The sequence below is a fragment of the Vanrija pseudolonga genome, chromosome 2 (assembly GCF_020906515.1).
Source record: "Vanrija pseudolonga chromosome 2, complete sequence".
Lineage (NCBI taxonomy): Eukaryota > Fungi > Basidiomycota > Tremellomycetes > Trichosporonales > Trichosporonaceae > Vanrija > Vanrija pseudolonga.
In genome coordinates, this window is record NC_085850.1 from 1,720,151 (window position 1) to 1,736,348 (window position 16,198).

Consider the following 16,198-nt stretch of genomic DNA (forward strand, 5'->3'; position numbering starts at 1 on the left):
ATGCTGAATCATGCATTGCAATGCTGGTGCAGTGGATATGATGCTGCTCTATATATGTGCGCCAATGCTAGTTGCTCTCCTCGCCCACACGGCCAAAGTTCTGGCCCACACCCAGCTTCTCCTGCCCAAACCCAAACCCTTTGCCAAAGCCGCTCTTCTTGCCCCGCTTCTTGCCGCCCTCGCCGTACTGCTCGGACCACTTGCGCAGTTCGGACATGGTGCCCTCTTCCGAAGATGATGGTCGGATCTCGCCGAGCGCCGTGTCAAAGTGGCGAGCGTGCAGCAGGCGGTTGTCGAGGCTGATCTTTGGCCTTGATAGTGGGCGGGTGGGTCGTTCTCCATTCGTAGGTGACGACGACGCCTTGGTTTCTGGCGCGGCCGACCCGGTTGCAGCGGTTTCCGATGCACTGGGAGTCGATGCGCCAGCACCGGGGACATCGCTGGCCCGCTCGCTCAACTGCTTGAGGTATGTCTCCTCGACGAGCTTGCCGGCAGGAGACAGCTCCGCTGTTGGGACCTCGGCGACTGCGGGCGCCGCCTCCGTCTTCACCAGCTCAGGGGCTGGCTCATCGACCGCGACACGAACATCTGCCCGGGGATCTGAACCGCCCGGCGCGGTGCTTGTTGCCACCGGCTTCGTCGCCCGTGCTGTAGCCTTGGCCGACGCCGCCTTCCACGGCACCTCGATGAGTTCCTTCACTGCAGCAAGTGCAGCTGCAACGCAGAGGTCTGTAGAGTTAACACAGGTACTCCGTCGCCAACTCACGCTTCAGGTCCGATCCAGAGAAGCTCTCCGTCTGCTCGGCAATCTTATCCAGGTCAATGTCGTCGGCAAGCATCTCGTCGCGCAAGAGGATCCTCAGGATCGCCTTGCGATCCGCCTTTGTTGGCAGGTCGACCAACAAGCGACGGGGCAGACGACGAAGGATTGCGTCGTCAAGGTCGAACGGCCGGTTGGTGGCACCGACGACAACGACTCGCTTGTCGCGGTTGCTAATCGCCGAGCTGAGACCGTCCATCTCCTGCATGAACTCGGTGAGCACCTGGTTGTGCGCCTTGGCACCACCAGAGGCGTCACGCGCTGAGCGGGCGCCCTGTATCGTCAGTGCTAGCCCACAATCATATTCCCCTTAGCACTCACGAAAAGACTGTCGACCTCGTCGATGAAGACGACACAGGGCGAGAGCTTGCGTGCGAGCGAGAAGACGGCCTTGACCAGCTTCTCACCCTCTCCGACCCACATGTCGTTGACATCGCTGGGCTGGGGAGTTAGCTACATGGGGCAGTTCCTAACTCACCTGAATTGCAAGCATCCGTGAGCCGCTCTCGGCCGCGATGGCCCGAGCGAGCAGCGTCTTGCCGGTACCAGGAGGGCCGAAGAGCAATGCTCCACTTGTCGTGTGGTCCTTCAAGATACCGCTCTGGAACGCCTCGGGGAAGAGCAGGGGCAGGGAGATGACGGTTCGGATGCCGTCGATCGTCTTAAAGGGCAGGTGAACGTCGTCGAACGACGCCTTGGCAAGCTGGTTCTGGTCGACAATACACCCAAGCAGTCGGCGCTCGTGCTTTCCAAGGTCTTTGGACTTCTTTAATGCCTCGACCACGGGATCGCTGGACGGCGGCTGCTCCTTGGGCGCATTCTTCTTCTCCTCCTTCCTGCGCTGCTTGCGCTGCTGGTCAGAGACAGAAAGATACTGCGAAACGGTGTCGTCCATGTGCCGCTCGTGGTCGGCGGCAATGGCGCGCGCAATCTGGATATCGCCCCACTTGAGGACTATGGCCTGCTTGATCGAGTCGGCCTCGGTCGCCGCCTTGCCGACGGCGGTGCTGGCCAGGTCCATGGCGTCGTTCCAGGCAATGACAGCCTCGGCCCACTCTGGGTCCGGCTCCTTGCGGCGCTGAAGGCGCTTCTTCCGCCCACGCCAAGGTGCCGAGCCCGGTGCCTCAAGCATCGTGAGCGGCTCCTCGAGCGTCGCACCAAGCTGGCCAACAGCACGCATCATGAGTGCGGCGTTGACGGCCCGGCGGCGGAGCGTACGCTCGTGGCGCTCAAGCTCGGCGTCGCGGACGGAAGGAACGACGGCCAGCGTCTTCCAGACCAGCTGCGGCGCCGACTGGCCGTCTCCCTTGGTCTTGCGGTTGACCACCTGGTGGAGCATGTCAAGAATGGGGTGGCCACCCTGCGCCTGTCCTCCATCGTTGGGAGTCACGAAACTTGGTAACAAGGCCGCGGGGCCCTGGTTGAAGATTGCGCGCAGGCGCTTCTCCTCTCGCAGTTTCCTGCCCTCGTGGTCGTGCTCCTCGCTGCTGTACCACAGCTTCTCTTCGCTCTTATCACCACCGTCGACGACGTGCACCGCGTCAACGGTGGCGCCAAGCTGTTCGACAACAGACCGAATGCGGTCCTTCTGCGACTCGATCTCCTCGCGCGACTCCGAGTTGCTCTCGGCAGTGTGAGGAAGGAGGAGAGAAGGAGGGACGGACAGCACGATGGTCGTGGGCTGGGTCGTTGTAGGCTTCTGTGAAATCTTGGATTTTGCTCCTCGGCTTGACGGAGTCACAGGTCCACGGCGACGACGGCGCACGGCTTCCAGCAGTGAAGGCCACCAGATCTCAAAGGTCTCGGACATGGCCGCGGCCGACTCGAGGAGGAGGATACGCCGGGCGGCGGGGGTACCCTCGCCGTCAGGCAGCTGCATGTTGATGAGGCTGGTGAAGAAGTTGATCCAGTCCTCGTTGACTTCGGTGCCCTCACGTCGAACATTCGACGAGAAGAACGGCGAGCCGCCGGGACCTGGGCCGCCGACAGCCAGCATGGCGGGGACACGGCGGCCAAAGTTTGCTGCCATGCCCGAGTCATCTTCATCCTCCTCTTCTTCCATGGGCGGGGGCGCGCTCTCGGGCGGACGAGTCGACGGGGTAAAGAGGAGCGGGTTGATGCTCTGGGGCAGAGGAGGTGCCGCGATGCCTTTGGTCAGCAAATACCATGACCACAACCCACCAGTCTCCTTGAGCGGCGCGAACGGGCCGTCGAGACCAACGCCGAGCGCGAGGTCTAGCCGGACAACATCTGCACTCAGGTGCCCTGCGACCTCGTTGACAGCGCGCGCGATGTAAGCATCTCCTCCCTCAAAGGGCGACACGAGCGCGATAACGGGGTCCTCGTCATCCGGGATCGCCTCGGTCTCGTCAATGACCATGATCTTGCCCATCGGACCGTCCTGCATGAGCGTCCCTTGGGACGGGGACACGCATGGCTGGTTGGAGGGGATGAACGAGGTCGCGAGGTGGTTGAAGAGGACGTGGTGTTCGGGCGCGAGCGGGGTCGACGGTGGTGGAGGGGCCGTCAATGTCGTGACGATGGCGGGGAAGGAGGGGGTGGGCGGCAACGGGGGTTCGGGTTCGGCGTCACCCTCGCCCTCACCGACGGGTGGTGGGGGAGCGCTGCCCGACTCGGACTTGCTCGCCAGCGTCGTCGAGCTCGTGAACGGCTGGTCGATCGGATCTGACGGCGTCGCCAGTGTCCGGCCGCGGATCGGAGAGCGCGGTAGCCGCAGCGCCGGGCTGGTGACGAGGGGCCTACTGTCGAGGAGAACATGTCGGGCACGTCCCAAGGCGCGCGTGCGGAGCGCGACCATGGTTTGAGAATGCCGAATGATCATAAGTTGAGTAGTGGTGTTGTTGAACTGGCTAGGTGGAATTGTAATCAGTCGGCTGCTGCGTGCGTCGTCGTGCGCGCGCTGGTCCGATGGCGGCAGCCAAATACCCAGATCAGGATCAGACCACGCGTCGAAGGTGGCAAAAAATGTTCAATGTCAAGACACCAGTGTGTTCGACAACTGCTTCAAAGCATATCTGGGCAAGGAAAAACAGCAAGCAGGGCAGAGGAATGACATGCTATGCAATGTATGCAATCTATGGGTTGCTCATGTGCGAGATGTGTGGGCAAAAGGGTCGACAAAACCGCGACGCGCTCGGGTCTCGGTTCTCCAGGCCCGGAGGCGGTCCGCATAGCTGGGCTTTGGGCCAAAATTGAACATGGCAAAGTTGGCAGCAGTGAACTGGGGTCAGTGATGGGACCGGGACATGGGCTCACCCATTCAATGGCTCGACGGAGCGGCGCTGGGACCAGTGATGGCCCGGGACCCAGGAGCCGAGCCGAGTGTGTGTAGAACGGCAGGCGGAGGATCGAGTCGCGGCGCGAGCCATTTAGAGAGTCGCTAATCGCATCCGCGACAGCTTCGGGGGAAAGCGACAGCGTCAGAGGCTTTAGCAACAACCGGTCCGGGACGTAGATTCTGCTGAACATGGCTGTCTGGATGTGGCCGGGACAGACGGTCGTGGTGCGGATCTCGGGCGTGGTGTAGCTGGAGCATGAGCAGGCGTATAAGAGTTCAACTCACTGGAGATCCAGCTCGCTGCGCAGACTGGCGTGCAAAGAGATGACGGCCGCCTTGGAGGCGCAGTAGTCAGCTGAGCGTGTGTCAGTTGAAGTTAGAACCAGCCCTCAACTGAACTCACCACACTGGGCAAAGCCGCAGAGACCAAGGACGCTAGCGACGTTGACAATATGTCCATGCCGTTTGTCCAGCATGTCAGGGAGGAAGGCCTGTATCGTCCAGTAATGCGCCAGCGCGTTGACATCGAACGACCTGGGATGAGCTCAGAACACTGGCACATGCTCACCTCCGCACGTCGTCCTCGGTGAGATCGAGGATCAGCTTGCCATTGACAACGCCAGCGTTGTTGATGAGGATGGTAGGGGCGCCGACCTGTCGTCAGCACCTCGGAGCACTCGCGCGACCTACCTCGAACCGTACAATGTCAGCGACGAGCTCAACATCGGCCTTGCTCGACACGTCGCAGTTGTAGGTCGCTATTCTAGAGTCGAAACGCTCTGGTGGAACGTTCGTCAGGACAACGACCTTTACCCCTTGCCGTTTGGGATCGTTGATGATCTTCTGTGCGAGCACCGCGCCGAGGCCGCTGCCGCCTGTCCGAGTCTCGTGTCAGCCCAAGCTAGCGGTGTCCGCCTGCCCAACTACGTACCTCCAGTGATCAGGACGATCTCCTTGCTCCAGTCGATCGGCGCTTCTGCATTCTTTCGGACAAGGACCAACCAGAAGCCCCCTACAATTAGCTTCAATTCAGTCGGCGTGACATACCGAGGAGGAGCAAAACAGTGACGGCGCGAGTCGAGGGTTGAGCGTCCTGGGTCCATAACCTGAAGATGGCAACGGCTATGGATGCGAGTCCGAAGATACGAGTGAAGAGCGGTCCTGGGCCTGGTCAGTCGGGCTCGGGAGCTGCTCCGCTCACCGTCATCAGGCTGGATGATGGAGGACAGGGGAGCGTTCCTGGCTTCCAATGGAGGCGGCGTTGGGGGTTGCCTGCTCGCTCGCTCATATGTAGATCTTGTCGAGATGGAGCTTCTTGGCGTCGCCATGGTTGAGGGGTGTGGATGATGTTGCAGACTGCTGGCGAAGATGCTCGCCGCTGTCGCTGGTTGTGGAAGAGTGTGTGATGCTGAGAAAGTGGAGTCAGTCTCGGCGCGGGCGGTGCGGTGCGGCTGTCGTCGTGTGGTGACGCGGTCGGGTGGAGGTTAAGGCCGGCGAGGAGGTCAGGCGCGTTCCTGACATTGGGGGGGCACGGCATCTGACTTACACTGACGCGATTAAACAAAAGAAGACCTTGAAACTCTATCAAAGTCGACTTTTGCTCTCGTCAATCTACACATTGCGCGTCAGCCTACAGCCCACAGCAGCGCGCTCCCCAGCATGCGGCGACATTGGGCAGATCGCTGGCAACCGCGCCACAGCGGCGGCCCACACCTCGGCGTCGTCCTCATGGTGGCGCTCGCACTGGCCTTCCTCCCCCTCGCGCTAGGCGCCGCCGACAAGTGCGTGCGCAAGGCCGACGCGCCAGACATCAACCGCATGTTCACGGACGGCGGGCCGGGCACCAAGGTGTGGCTGTGCCCTGGGGTCACGTACCGCATCACGTCGACAATCACATTTACGGCCGCAGACCAGCAACTCGCGACGCTGGGGTACAAGTCTGGCTCTGAGCGCGCCGTGCTCAAGATTGACAACCCGGCGCTCGCGACTGCTATCCAGGGCGACTGTCGGCGCTGTGCGCGCGTCTCGATCCGCAACGTCGTCGTTGACGGCAGCCGGGCGACCTTTGGCCGTGTACGCGGCGCCGTCGCGCCAGGCCTGATCGTGCTCGGAGGGAACGAGGGGCACAGCGTGCGTGAGAGCTGGATCACGGACCCGCGCGGCTTCACCGGTATCCATGTTCGTGAGGGCGACAAGCTGTCCTGCAAGGGCGCAGTGATCGAGCGTAACGAGATCGGGCCCGTGGGCGAGGAGTACGACCCGGCCGTCGACGGCCCCGACCCCGAGATGAGCCCCCTTGGACGGCCACTCGCCGACGGCATCAGCATTGCGTGCCGCGATAGCGTGGTGCGCGATAACAAGATCTGGGACTGCACCGACGCTGGTATTGTCGTGTACTGCTCCCCCGGGACGCAGGTGGCGGCCAACCGGATCATGACGCTGCGGCGCAGCGCGATGGGTGGCATCCTCATGGTGGACGCGACGCCCTTTGACGGCGACTACACGGGCGTGGTGGTCAAGGACAATATCCTCGACGCTGCGAGCCGGGCGATGCGCGTCGGCATTGGAGTCGGCTTGAGTATCCTCTCGGACGACATTGACACCATCCTCCGCGGCGGCAGCGTCATCTCCAACGTGCTCAAGGGCATGTACATGGGCTTTGGTATCGCTGCCGCCGGCCTCAAGGGGTGGGTGATTAGAGATAATCACTCGGACGCACGGCACCAGGGCAAGCGCAGCGCGAGATGCTTCGACGAGCCGGTCAACCCCGCGCCAACGCGCTTCCTGTATCATGCCGAGACGATCACCGACTCGACAGTCCAGGACGGCTTCGTCGACTCGGACTTTGCCTACAGTGGGTTGTCGTTGCGGTGCGGAAGCGCTAACCCGCAGTCGTGTGTATCGACGGCCTCGAGGACGGCACTGAGGCACATGCCGACCTGCCAGAGGAGGTGGTGGAGGCAGAAGAGCCCGTGCCCGAGCCCCAGTCCGAAGGCGCCCCCGACACGCTCAGCACGGGCAGTGACGTGCTCGACGGCATCCTGCACCACTCGCAGGCGAGACTTCTCGAGGGCATCGCCGACATGGGCAAGTACATTGACGCTGCTGTTCGCGCGGGGCAGCAGCCGCGCGCAGTGCCGAAGCAGGTCGAGGTCGACGCCGGGTTGTTTACGTGAGTGGCAGTAGCGGCGGCTGGGCTAATCTCCCAGCGACCTCTCACCGCTCGACGCGCACCTCGCCCAGATCGAGGCCCACCAGACCGCCCTCCTCCTCTCGACGCACGCGCTCACCGGTGCGCTGCGCACGCTCACGCATCTGTCCGACGAGACGGGCAAATGGGAGGGCGACGTGCTCCGCCGCATTCAGGACGAGCTGGCCCTCGTGGAGGACGCTGCCTCTGCGCGACCGGCTGACGGTGAGCCGGCGCCAGGTCGTCGGGCCAAGGCCAAGGCCGCGCGCGACGCATCGCACGGACTCTTCAGCACCCTCTCGTCGTGGGGTTCCGTGCTCCTGCTAGGCGGCGTGACGGTCGCACTTGCCGGCTATGGCTTAGTACGCTGGAAGAAGGGCGCGTCAACGTCACGCCACAACAAGTACGCATAGGGATATAGAGACACGTTGGCACGGAATACATAGACTAGACATGGCATTGTTGCAATTACGCGAACGGTCACGGAGATCAGAGACGAGTGAGTGATAAGCTACTGGGACGACTCGAAGCGCTCCTTTGTCTGCGGCGTCAGCCACACTCGAATACACCACACCCACCATGTCCTTCTTCCGCTGCTGCCAGCCGCCGGGACCCGACCACGCGCCCGCCTCGCGGCCCTTGGACGCGCCAAGGCCCGAGCGCTCCTCAAACTGCTTGACGTGGATGGGATCCACGCGGCCCTCGCCCTCCTTGCCGAGCCCAGTGCCGGACGCCCAACCCATCTTGGACAGGAGCTTGTTGCCGACATTGGACTCGTCTGCGGCGGGCGCGGGTGCAGCTGGAGGCGGTGATGGCGCTTTCGGCTTGGGTTCGGGAACCGGCTTGCGGCCATGGACAAGGGGCGGAAGCGAAGGCTTGTCGGGCTGATGGTGGACGACACGCCGCTCCGCTGCGCGGTCGCGGTACGTGCCGCCATCGGCATCTACGCCACCAAGGCCGAGTTTACGGCGCCTGCCTGCTTCGCATGCGGCCGGGTCGGCCAGGTTAGTCTGTATTCCAAAGTATCAAGACAGGAAGTGAATAGTGGGTTTGGACATGCAGGTTTTGGGTGTTTGAGGCAGCAACAGTTTTGCGTGCGGTTTGGATGTGTGGCGGGTGATTAAGCAGAGCAAGTAAATTCTGTCAGTTCTGACACTGGCCTGAACCTACGAGGTTCAGGTGTAAAAGGGAGTGCGAGCCTTGTGAAGATCTGAGAGTGCCACATGTTTCCGGAGCGTATCTTCGATCTTGAACTGGCGCTGGCAGAGGAGGCAGGCGACCTTGCCAGATGTGGCGAATGACGATGTGTCGGTGTAGTCGAACTCTGCGTCCTCGGCCGGTCCGTTATCGAGATTGGACGACGAGGCGGCAGCAGAGGCGCTCGGCGGGCGAATGCTCACAACGGCATTCGCGCCCGAGACACCTTTTGGAGGCGCCGGCGCCTTTGGAGCCGACAGCTCCGACTGCTTCGTGTTCCATTTGGAGATGTTGGTCGCGACCTAGATACAAGTGAGAGACGGCGTGAGCATCTTCAGTGGGAGCGGTGAGCAGCCGCAATACCGGTTTACCTTCCGACTTGTGGATGTTGGTGGGATGATTTTTGCTCCTTTGGCTGACAGTGTGAGTTGGGATGTATCGCAACCATATCAACTCACTCCTAGACAGAAGAACAGTGTCCTTGCCCACGAGGTCCACGTCTTCCTCGTCGCCAAAGGCATTACGGCCGCTGATGTGGATAAGGCCGACTTCTTCACTCTTCTTGGGCTTCTTGCCAAACGAGCCAAAGCCGCCAATCTTGATCGGCCCCATGGAGCCAGCGAGTGGCGCGGGGGTGGCGTCGGCCGTCTGGCTGCTGGGTCCGGCGGTGGAAGGTTGGCTGATCGCACCAGCTGGAGTGGCGGTGGGGGCAGGCGCCTTGGGTTTGGGAGCCACAACACCTGCAAGGTTCCCGAGGAACGTCTTGGTGGCTGCGGGGATCTCGAGCGGCGATCCACGCGCGGGCACTGGCGGCGCTCCACGGGGAATCGTCTCAACCGCGCCTGCTTGTTGATGCCAGTAGGCGCAGTACTCTCCGTCCGGGCTGGCAATGGTGCCTGCGCCAATCCCGCCATTCGGAGCGGACTTGAGCAAGAACTCGCCGCCGAGCGGGCCAGCAGGTGTCGGAATAAACGCTGACGCATTGGCAAACGACACGGCGATGGGCACTTGGGAAATCAGGAAGCCGTTGGGCTGGTGCTGTGGCGAGAGGAGGTACGACAGGAGCGCGGTAGCCAGCTCGGGGGTCACGAGCTCGACGAAGGCAAAGCCCCACGGCGCCGACGTATCGCGGTCGGTGATCATGACAACGCGGGAGATGGCGGCCTCGGCATCCCGCTCCGACCCCTTGCCGATCATGCGGCTGATCTCCTCGGCGAGCCTGCGCGTCACTTCGCCAGAGTAGGTCCCCTGGTCGAGGTGGCGCAGAAGCAGTACGCGCTGCCCCTCGCCCGGCGCTCCAATGTCCCGCATGCCGTCGTGGCCGCGGGGCGTGGCGGAAAACGGCGGCGCCGCGCCACCACCGCCGCCGGGTGCGCGATGCGAGTCGGCGCGCGCGCCTGCAAAGTCGATCTTGACCGTCTTGGGGTCCGAGTGCGTGTACAGCGCTGGCATGGTGATGGTGGGGAAGCTAGCCAGGGTCAGTTTGTTTCGCCCCTAGTGACTCACTTGGCCGAGATGAAGCGCTCCGCCTCTTCCACGGTCGAGAACTGTGCGAAGCCAAACAGCTTCGACTGGCCCGTCGACCTGTCGCGCACAATCTTGGTGCTGTCGACTGCTGCGCCGTGCTCAGTGCGGAGGAAGCCAGCGAGCTCCGTTTCCGTGAGCTCGGGGTCGAGGCCGAGGAGGATAACGTCGCGCGAGGGCGGGGAGGGCTCGGCGCGCTGCCGCCGCGCAGGCTGGTGGTCATCCACATCCATCCCGCGCTCCCAGTGGTCGTCGCGGCGTGGCCGGTCGTAATCGCGGTAGTCGTGGCGGCGGGGTTCATAATCGCGTCCGCCGCCGCCGCCACGCCGGTCGTCGTCGTAGTCTCGTCCGCCATAGCCACCTCCGCCACCATACCCGCCCCGCCGCTCCTCCTCGTACGGCAGCGGCCGGTCGCGGTCGTACCGCCGGTCGTCGTCGTACCGCCGTGGAGGGGGCCGCCGATCCCTACTGTCGTCATCGAAGCGTCCTCGGCCACCGTCGTACCGCCTCGGCGGCGGTGGCGGCGAGTGGCCCCCCGTGGCACGGGAAGGCGAGTACGCGCGCTGCCTGTAGTCTGGTGATCTTGAGCGTGCGCGGTTCATGCTGGGTGTTGGTGATGATGTGAGCAATGCATACGTTGTTGTGGCCCTCCAAGTCGAAGTCCATCCCATCACATCCGCCGCCCAGGAACGCAGCGGGGTTTTTCTGTGTGGCGTGGGAAATTAAAGGAGGGGGGCTGGATAAGCTTGGTTGGCTGGGAGTGAATCCGACGCCCGTTGAGTGGTTGAACGACCTCGACGACATCGAGTTCAACGTTCAACACCAACAACAAAGCAGCATTCACAATGGGCGGACGTGAGTACCGTGCGGGTGGAGGAGGATGATTGCTGACAGCGCAGACCTTCGAGTGAGTTGGCTTTGGCGGGGTCGGGGCGCGTCGGAGGTAATGGCGCGGAGCTCGGCGCGGAGATGGGGCTGCTCCCTCGGATGGGCACGCTGCACCTGCCGCCGACGCTGCAGAACTGTACATTGCGCGTGAGGAGCAACACCACCATGATCGTGAGGAGCAACACCACCATGATCACAGACTGCGATCACGGTCCTGGCGCCTGTTCCCGTCGAGCCGAGCATGGTCCAAGACCCGAAGGCTGCCTTGAACGACGACGCAAGGCCGACAGACGACTAACTCCCTCAGCATGACCCGGCTCTCGACCGTTGGGCCGCTATGGTTAGTTTCCGTTAGGGCATTGTTGTCGCAAACTGACATGCGCAGCGCGAGAACGTGTACCAGCACTACAAGTTCACGCGCACCATCACGCGCCAGACCGTCGCCCTCGGCCTTGTCCTCCCCATTGCCATCTACGCCGTCGCTGCCGTCTACGACGTGAGTTGTTCGCCATGACGCCGTGAGCACAACTAACACCCGCAGAACAAGTACGACTGGGCCGGCAAGCTCAAGGGCTCGAGCCTCCTCCGCAACCCACCAGCCCCTGCGCCGGCCAAGGACGACGAGTAAAGGTTCCGAAGTGTATGCACTGCCATTAAAATAGGTCTACAACAGGTGTATGGTGTGGTGTTGGTGTGGGTGTGCTGTCTACCAGATGCGCTTGACCATGGTCCAGCGGTCGACCTCTTCGAGCCGCCAGGCCTTCTTCTTGCCTGCTTTTGGGGCTTCCTCTGCCTCCTTCTCGGCGCCGCCTCTCTGTGCGGGCCTCGGTGTAGACGTCGTCGAGTGGTCAGGCAGGTCGTCGACCACTTGCGAGAGGTACTTTCGAGTTTCTTTCTCGTATGCCTGGGCGCGTCAGCTGGGGGCACGGTGCTTCTAGCTCACAATCTCCTCCTTGTTCTGCCCCACGGCCGTCCGGCCAAAGTTGTTGACCTTGTCCTCTGCCTCGCGCTCGTCCATGCCGGCTTGACGGAGAGCAGAGTAGCTGAGAAGTCCGAGGCCAAGAAGGATCTTGAGCACGACAAGGCTGCAAGGGTCAGAGAGCATCGCGACGGCCCACTCACCATCCCCAGATAATAATAGCCACGAGGATACCAGCGGTCCACTTCAGTGCGGTCCATAACCAGCCCGAGCTGAGCGCCTGTCCATCAATGGCATGCGTTGATGTCATGATCATGCCGACAGCCTGGGCTCCCATACGGATGACGAGCACGGCGAGCGGGATGGCCGCGATACCAAGCCGCCTGGCAACGAGCGGAGCCTGGTCGAGCAGGATTGGGTGCTTTCTTTTCTGATCACGACCGCGCCCACTGCCAATGGTGCCTGCAAGCAACACGTCCTTGGCGAGGACGTCTGTGAAGCGGCCGTAGACAGTCGCACGGACGTGGTTGAACTTGGCGATGAAGGCATGCTTGAGCCAGTCGACCATCATCTCGGAAGCCAGGACGAAGAGGACGGGCTTGATGTCAGTTGAGCGGAGCTTTGGGGAACTCACAGAGAGGATTCTCTCCAGTAGACTCTTGCCGCGGGTAAAGCTACGAGGAAGGAAGGCCAGGTCTGAGCCCGACATCTCAATCATGTTGCGGATAGCAATGACGACGAGCATAAGGCCCAGTTGGAAGCGCTCGACAATGTCGGCACACATGATCTGGAAGAGGTTCTCCTTCTCAAACTTCTTGAAGACAGCTGGCGGGGTCAGTTGGATATGAAGACAATGGTGCCACCCACAGCCCTTGATCTCCACAAACTGGTTACTAATAAGGAGTGAAATGAGAGTGTAGTCGTAAGAGTTGATTGCGACGTTGAGCGAGATGAGCATGTAGAAGAAAATAAGGGTGTGGACCACTGGGTGGGTTAGCTTTGACTCCACGCACGACGACACCCACAGACATATCCTAATGAGAGTGTGAAGAAGAAGAATGGTCTGGCCTGTTCGCGTTTCCTACGGCGACCAGGGCCGCTGGCGTATCCCAGCGTGTCGCGTGCAAAGAGTGTGTCGAGGACGTCTTGTCCAAAAGCGCAGCAGAGGCGGTCGCCGATCTGTGTGGGTTAGACCGTGGGTGCAGCGTTACCCACCTCGAGGGCGTTGAAGATGACATAGAGCTTGATGGTGTCCTGACCTCGCACAGAGTGGTACATCTTGCTGGTATCGGTCGACAGGCCGAGGATGAGTGCGGGAATGGTGAGGAGGAGCATGCGAAGGAGCGACTGGAGGTGGGACGGCGGGATCTTGCTCGCTCCCTGGCCGCGCACGAGGCGGACGAGAATGCTCCACGCGGCAAAGAGTGCGCGGATAGGGAGAATGGTAAAGTTGTACAAGAACCCGTCGAGGCAGAGGAGCGCGCCGAAGAGGGTCACCTTCTCCACGGCGAGAGGCACCGCGAGGAAGTTTGCTATCCGCTCCCTTGTTGTCAGCAGCGCCCCGCACCCCAACTCACCACTTGCCATCTGCGATCCAGCCTTCCCACTGCTCGGCAGCGTCCTCGTCACGTAACAGGTCCCAGATACTCAGGCCTGCGCGGTCGCTCGGGACGTTGGGCGGCAAGTCGTCGTCGATCTTGACCTCGTCGGCGTTCTCCACCTCGTTGACCGACGTCGGGCTGAGCGGGGGCGATGTGATCGTCTCCAACTCGCCACCGTCGTATCCTGCCTCCTTTGCCAGCCGAGCCGCTTCTACAGCTCCATGCTGCTGCTCGAGCGTGTGGCGTCGCGACCGCGCGGGATAAAAGTCCTCGTTGGCGCTTCGTTCGTCCGCCGAGTCGAGCGACGAGCGGCGTAGCTCGCCGAGCCCCTGACGTTGGAACACGTCGTGCAGGTCGTCCATGTCGAGCATGCGGGACGGGACGCTGAGGTCGGACGCGCGCGGACTGGGCGGGAGCGACGAGTATGTCGTTGGCCGGTGCTCGTCGTCGTCCCGGTATCGCGACTTCTTGGGCGAGACGGCGGGGTCGCGCGGCTCGATCACCGGTGCAGGGGTCAGCGTCGAGCTCGAGCTCATGCGCGCAAAGGGCGGAATGTCAAGCGTGTCATCCAGCGCGGATACCTGGCGTCGTCAGTAACGCCTGACACCCAGCGCCCACCTCGTGCTCGTGGGCGTCCTCTTCGAGCTCCAGCGGATCGAGCACGATCGCCGCGGCGCCGGCCACTGCGCCGTTCCACGAGTGCGGGCGTGGTGGCTTGGACCCTTCCGCAGCAGCTGCGCCTAGCCATGATTCTTCGCCCGCCATGGTCAGTGGCAATGTGTGTAAGAGAGAGTGAGTTGAGTGAGGGTTGTAGCAAGTGTGGGGGAGATTGTTGGATTGGCGCTTGACCGGCCTGCGAGCCGGTGATGCCGCTTGCCGTGCCTGAAAACAACTGTTGAAATCAAGACACGCGTCACAACCCCCCCGCATCGACCATCTCGTTCCCCAACCCACACCCTCCTTCTCGCCATCGGTGCAGGGGCCAGCATGCCCACAAGAAACGGCGAGAAACGAGCAAGGCCACAGGCCAACGGCGACGCCTCGGACGCCGTATGGGAAAAGGTCCTCTGGCGACGGCAGCCGTTCCCGGACAACTACGTCCCACCATCGTACCTCGCCGAGCTGGACAGCCTGCGTGAGTACCGCCCACCACCGCCTACCACTGAGCTGACGCCGACGCCAGCTCCACGCCCGCGCCCACGCCTTTTCCCGCTCATGCTCGCCACGCTGCCCGTGTCGCAGCACCTCGCCGTCATCGCCCTCTTCCTTGCCGTGTTCTACGCGATGCTCGTCGGCGACTTTGGCGCGGCCGAGGTCGGGTGGAGCTGTACTGCGCTCGAATTGGCAGCGTACGCGCTCTGGCGGTTCGGATGGGGGAGTGACAAGGCGGCCAAGACGGAGTGTGCGTCTGCTTGCGTTTGCTCGTTGATGTAGCTGACACCGCGACAGCCCTCCTCCCCGTCTCCGGGGCCCTCAGGCCGCTCCTCCTCCCACCGCTCCTGTTATCGCTGCTCGCACCGGTACTGGGAACACTGACTTCGGCAACCACCTCCGACTCGATCTGGCCGCTCGCCGGTGGGCTGCTGTTCGTCCACCTGCTCTTGGCAGACTTCACTACCGGCCCCGACGCGCGCCGGCGGCATCGCGCGCGTCAGGCAAAGCGACGACGGAGGAGCAGCGCCGGTAGCGCGTCATCACGCGACGACGAAGGGCCGGACGAGAAGACGTGCGTGGAGAAGATTCGGAACACTCGCTGACCCCTCGCAGGCTGACATCATCACTGTCGCTCACATCGGCCCTCTCCGCGTCCGTGGTCCTCGCATCACGACTCTCCTCCACAGCCCACGTCTTCTCCCTCATCATGCTCGCTGCTGGACTGTTTGCGGGCTGGCCAACACTAGCCAAGGGTGTTCGGGTGGGTCCCACCATCATTGTGTCCACTGACCCACCAGGAGGCCGGGCGCCCGTTCTCCATCGCGCTGACAGTGTCCATGATCTGGCTCGCGATCTCGCTCTTCCCCCCATGCTCGCCCGACGACTTTCCCGGGCGCCCAACACTCATCTTCCTCTTTGTCCTCTTCCTTGTCAACGTCGTCGGCCCGTTCATGCTCTGGTCCGGCTGGCGCTGGAAGCGACGCCTCGGAGGAAACTGGGACCCCGCGGTGGTCAAGCTGCGGAGGCGGGGCGTTCGCCCATGATCAATCACCATGGCGACGAGTCTTGGATGAATAGTGCTGCATGTACTCGTATGATGATGTTGTCGCCGTTCCTCGTCCTGCCTGCTCAAGCTTAGACCTTGAAGCCGTAGCCGCGCATGCAGGCCTTGTGGGCCTCTATCAAATCGGCGCAGCGGGTGGGGGCCTCGTCGGCCGAGAACTTGATGAAGCAGTCGTCACGGACCGACTTGGTCTCGGGGCACGCGCAGCATCTGGGGGTCAGCGATCGTTGCCGGTGGGGCAGCGACGTACGGCTTGAGGCCCTGGGGGTTGAGGGGGTTGACCTCCTTGGCGGGGGCGACGTCGATGGGGCAGGCGGCGCTGGGGTGTGAGCTGGGTCCGATGGAGCTGACACCTACGCTTCAGCCATGTTGTGTGATGCTTTTGGTATGATACAGGTGGTGGCTACAAGTGTAGAAGAGGAGGAGAAGTGACCTCGGTCGGCTGTCGAGCAGCCAGCATCAGTCAGCCTCTGACTGTGTGGCCACTGTCCGCATGCCGTTCCCAACAAATCCTGGCGGAGATCATGCCGAAGTGCGTGGGTG

The 16,198-nt window shown here is 62.5% G+C and overlaps 8 protein-coding genes across 8 annotated transcripts; 3 read left to right on the top strand and 5 right to left on the bottom strand.

The window, feature by feature from the left end:
* Positions 1-10: 10 nt before the first annotated feature.
* MSP1_0 (Protein MSP1) lies at positions 11-3,708 on the bottom strand. The gene is made up of 5 exons (XM_062768936.1): positions 3,002-3,708; positions 1,299-2,968; positions 1,142-1,261; positions 767-1,094; positions 11-729 (listed from the first exon to the last, which is right to left on the bottom strand). Exons 1-5 carry the CDS (start codon positions 3,660-3,662, stop codon positions 68-70), a joined length of 3,441 nt encoding a protein of 1,146 aa, XP_062624920.1. The 5' UTR covers positions 3,663-3,708; the 3' UTR covers positions 11-67.
* Positions 3,709-3,917: 209 nt separating this feature from the next.
* Positions 3,918-5,497, bottom strand: SDR16C6 (Short-chain dehydrogenase/reductase family 16C member 6). Its single transcript, XM_062768937.1, has 9 exons — positions 5,320-5,497; positions 5,166-5,279; positions 5,050-5,130; positions 4,809-4,993; positions 4,687-4,772; positions 4,522-4,652; positions 4,404-4,473; positions 4,097-4,367; positions 3,918-4,061 (listed from the first exon to the last, which is right to left on the bottom strand). Exons 1-9 carry the CDS (start codon positions 5,444-5,446, stop codon positions 3,927-3,929), a joined length of 1,200 nt encoding a protein of 399 aa, XP_062624921.1. The 5' UTR covers positions 5,447-5,497; the 3' UTR covers positions 3,918-3,926.
* Positions 5,498-5,712: 215 nt separating this feature from the next.
* Positions 5,713-7,761, top strand: LOC62_02G002429 (uncharacterized protein). Its single transcript, XM_062768938.1, has 3 exons — positions 5,713-6,972; positions 7,011-7,290; positions 7,328-7,761. The coding sequence occupies exons 1-3, from the start codon at positions 5,778-5,780 to the stop codon at positions 7,719-7,721; spliced, it is 1,869 nt and encodes a 622-aa protein (XP_062624922.1). The 5' UTR covers positions 5,713-5,777; the 3' UTR covers positions 7,722-7,761.
* On the bottom strand, positions 7,740-10,643 carry rbm5-a (RNA-binding protein 5-A). The gene is given in 7 exon segments (XM_062768939.1): positions 7,740-7,849; positions 7,887-8,284; positions 8,479-8,518; positions 8,532-8,807; positions 8,877-8,920; positions 8,964-9,973; positions 10,012-10,643. The coding sequence occupies 7 exon segments, from the start codon at positions 10,629-10,631 to the stop codon at positions 7,820-7,822; spliced, it is 2,418 nt and encodes an 805-aa protein (XP_062624923.1). The 5' UTR covers positions 10,632-10,643; the 3' UTR covers positions 7,740-7,819.
* Positions 10,644-11,082: 439 nt separating this feature from the next.
* On the top strand, positions 11,083-11,545 carry LOC62_02G002431 (uncharacterized protein; the record flags this gene model as incomplete). The annotated part of the gene is made up of 4 exons (XM_062768940.1): positions 11,083-11,088; positions 11,225-11,257; positions 11,303-11,413; positions 11,459-11,545. The coding sequence occupies 4 exons, from the start codon at positions 11,083-11,085 to the stop codon at positions 11,543-11,545; spliced, it is 237 nt and encodes a 78-aa protein (XP_062624924.1).
* Positions 11,546-11,564: 19 nt separating this feature from the next.
* On the bottom strand, positions 11,565-14,224 carry SPBC13G1.05 (Endoplasmic reticulum membrane protein 65). Its single transcript, XM_062768941.1, has 8 exons — positions 14,056-14,224; positions 13,414-14,018; positions 13,052-13,379; positions 12,862-13,015; positions 12,704-12,820; positions 12,040-12,661; positions 11,861-12,002; positions 11,565-11,821 (listed from the first exon to the last, which is right to left on the bottom strand). The coding sequence occupies exons 1-8, from the start codon at positions 14,200-14,202 to the stop codon at positions 11,624-11,626; spliced, it is 2,313 nt and encodes a 770-aa protein (XP_062624925.1). The 5' UTR covers positions 14,203-14,224; the 3' UTR covers positions 11,565-11,623.
* A 200-nt stretch (positions 14,225-14,424) lies between these two features.
* Positions 14,425-15,635, top strand: gpi2 (Phosphatidylinositol N-acetylglucosaminyltransferase GPI2 subunit; the record flags this gene model as incomplete). The annotated part of the gene is made up of 5 exons (XM_062768942.1): positions 14,425-14,572; positions 14,621-14,839; positions 14,887-15,163; positions 15,205-15,352; positions 15,390-15,635. The coding sequence occupies 5 exons, from the start codon at positions 14,425-14,427 to the stop codon at positions 15,633-15,635; spliced, it is 1,038 nt and encodes a 345-aa protein (XP_062624926.1).
* Positions 15,636-15,655: 20 nt separating this feature from the next.
* Positions 15,656-16,084, bottom strand: cox17 (Cytochrome c oxidase copper chaperone). Its single transcript, XM_062768943.1, has 3 exons — positions 16,013-16,084; positions 15,906-15,974; positions 15,656-15,865 (listed from the first exon to the last, which is right to left on the bottom strand). Exons 1-3 carry the CDS (start codon positions 16,021-16,023, stop codon positions 15,727-15,729), a joined length of 219 nt encoding a protein of 72 aa, XP_062624927.1. The 5' UTR covers positions 16,024-16,084; the 3' UTR covers positions 15,656-15,726.
* Between the last annotated feature and the right edge of the window lie 114 nt (positions 16,085-16,198).

Bases quoted from the DNA above. Each gene is read 5' to 3' on its own strand.
- MSP1_0 (XM_062768936.1), bottom strand. From the start codon at position 3,662: ATGATCATTCGGCATTCTCAAACCATGGTCGCGCTCCGCACGCGCGCC. The intron at 2,969-3,001 runs GTGGGTTGTGGT...TGCTGACCAAAG, and splicing joins CGCGCCGCTCAAGGAGACTG to GCATCGCGGCACCTCCTCTG. The intron at 1,095-1,141 runs GTGAGTGCTAAG...CTGACGATACAG, and splicing joins ACGAGGTCGACAGTCTTTTC to GGCGCCCGCTCAGCGCGTGA.
- SDR16C6 (XM_062768937.1), bottom strand. From the start codon at position 5,446: ATGGCGACGCCAAGAAGCTCCATCTCGACAAGATCTACATATGAGCGA. The intron at 4,653-4,686 runs GTGAGCATGTGC...AGCTCATCCCAG, and splicing joins ACCGAGGACGACGTGCGGAG to GTCGTTCGATGTCAACGCGC. The intron at 4,368-4,403 runs GTGAGTTGAACT...CTCATGCTCCAG, and splicing joins CGCAGCGAGCTGGATCTCCA to CTACACCACGCCCGAGATCC.
- LOC62_02G002429 (XM_062768938.1), top strand. From the start codon at position 5,778: ATGCGGCGACATTGGGCAGATCGCTGGCAACCGCGCCACAGCGGCGGC. The intron at 6,973-7,010 runs GTGGGTTGTCGT...GCTAACCCGCAG, and splicing joins CGACTCGGACTTTGCCTACA to TCGTGTGTATCGACGGCCTC. The intron at 7,291-7,327 runs GTGAGTGGCAGT...CTAATCTCCCAG, and splicing joins GTCGACGCCGGGTTGTTTAC to CGACCTCTCACCGCTCGACG.
- rbm5-a (XM_062768939.1), bottom strand. From the start codon at position 10,631: ATGAACCGCGCACGCTCAAGATCACCAGACTACAGGCAGCGCGCGTAC. The intron at 8,921-8,963 runs GTGAGTTGATAT...TCACACTGTCAG, and splicing joins CACTGTTCTTCTGTCTAGGA to CCAAAGGAGCAAAAATCATC. The intron at 7,850-7,886 runs GTGGGTGTGGTG...CTGACGCCGCAG, and splicing joins AGCAGCGGAAGAAGGACATG to ACAAAGGAGCGCTTCGAGTC.
- SPBC13G1.05 (XM_062768941.1), bottom strand. From the start codon at position 14,202: ATGGCGGGCGAAGAATCATGGCTAGGCGCAGCTGCTGCGGAAGGGTCC. The intron at 12,821-12,861 runs GTGGGTGTCGTC...TAACCCACCCAG, and splicing joins ACTCTCATTAGGATATGTCT to TGGTCCACACCCTTATTTTC. The intron at 12,662-12,703 runs GTGGGTGGCACC...TGACCCCGCCAG, and splicing joins GTTTGTGGAGATCAAGGGCT to CTGTCTTCAAGAAGTTTGAG.
- cox17 (XM_062768943.1), bottom strand. The intron at 15,866-15,905 runs GTACGTCGCTGC...GCTGACCCCCAG, and splicing joins AACCCCCAGGGCCTCAAGCC to ATGCTGCGCGTGCCCCGAGA.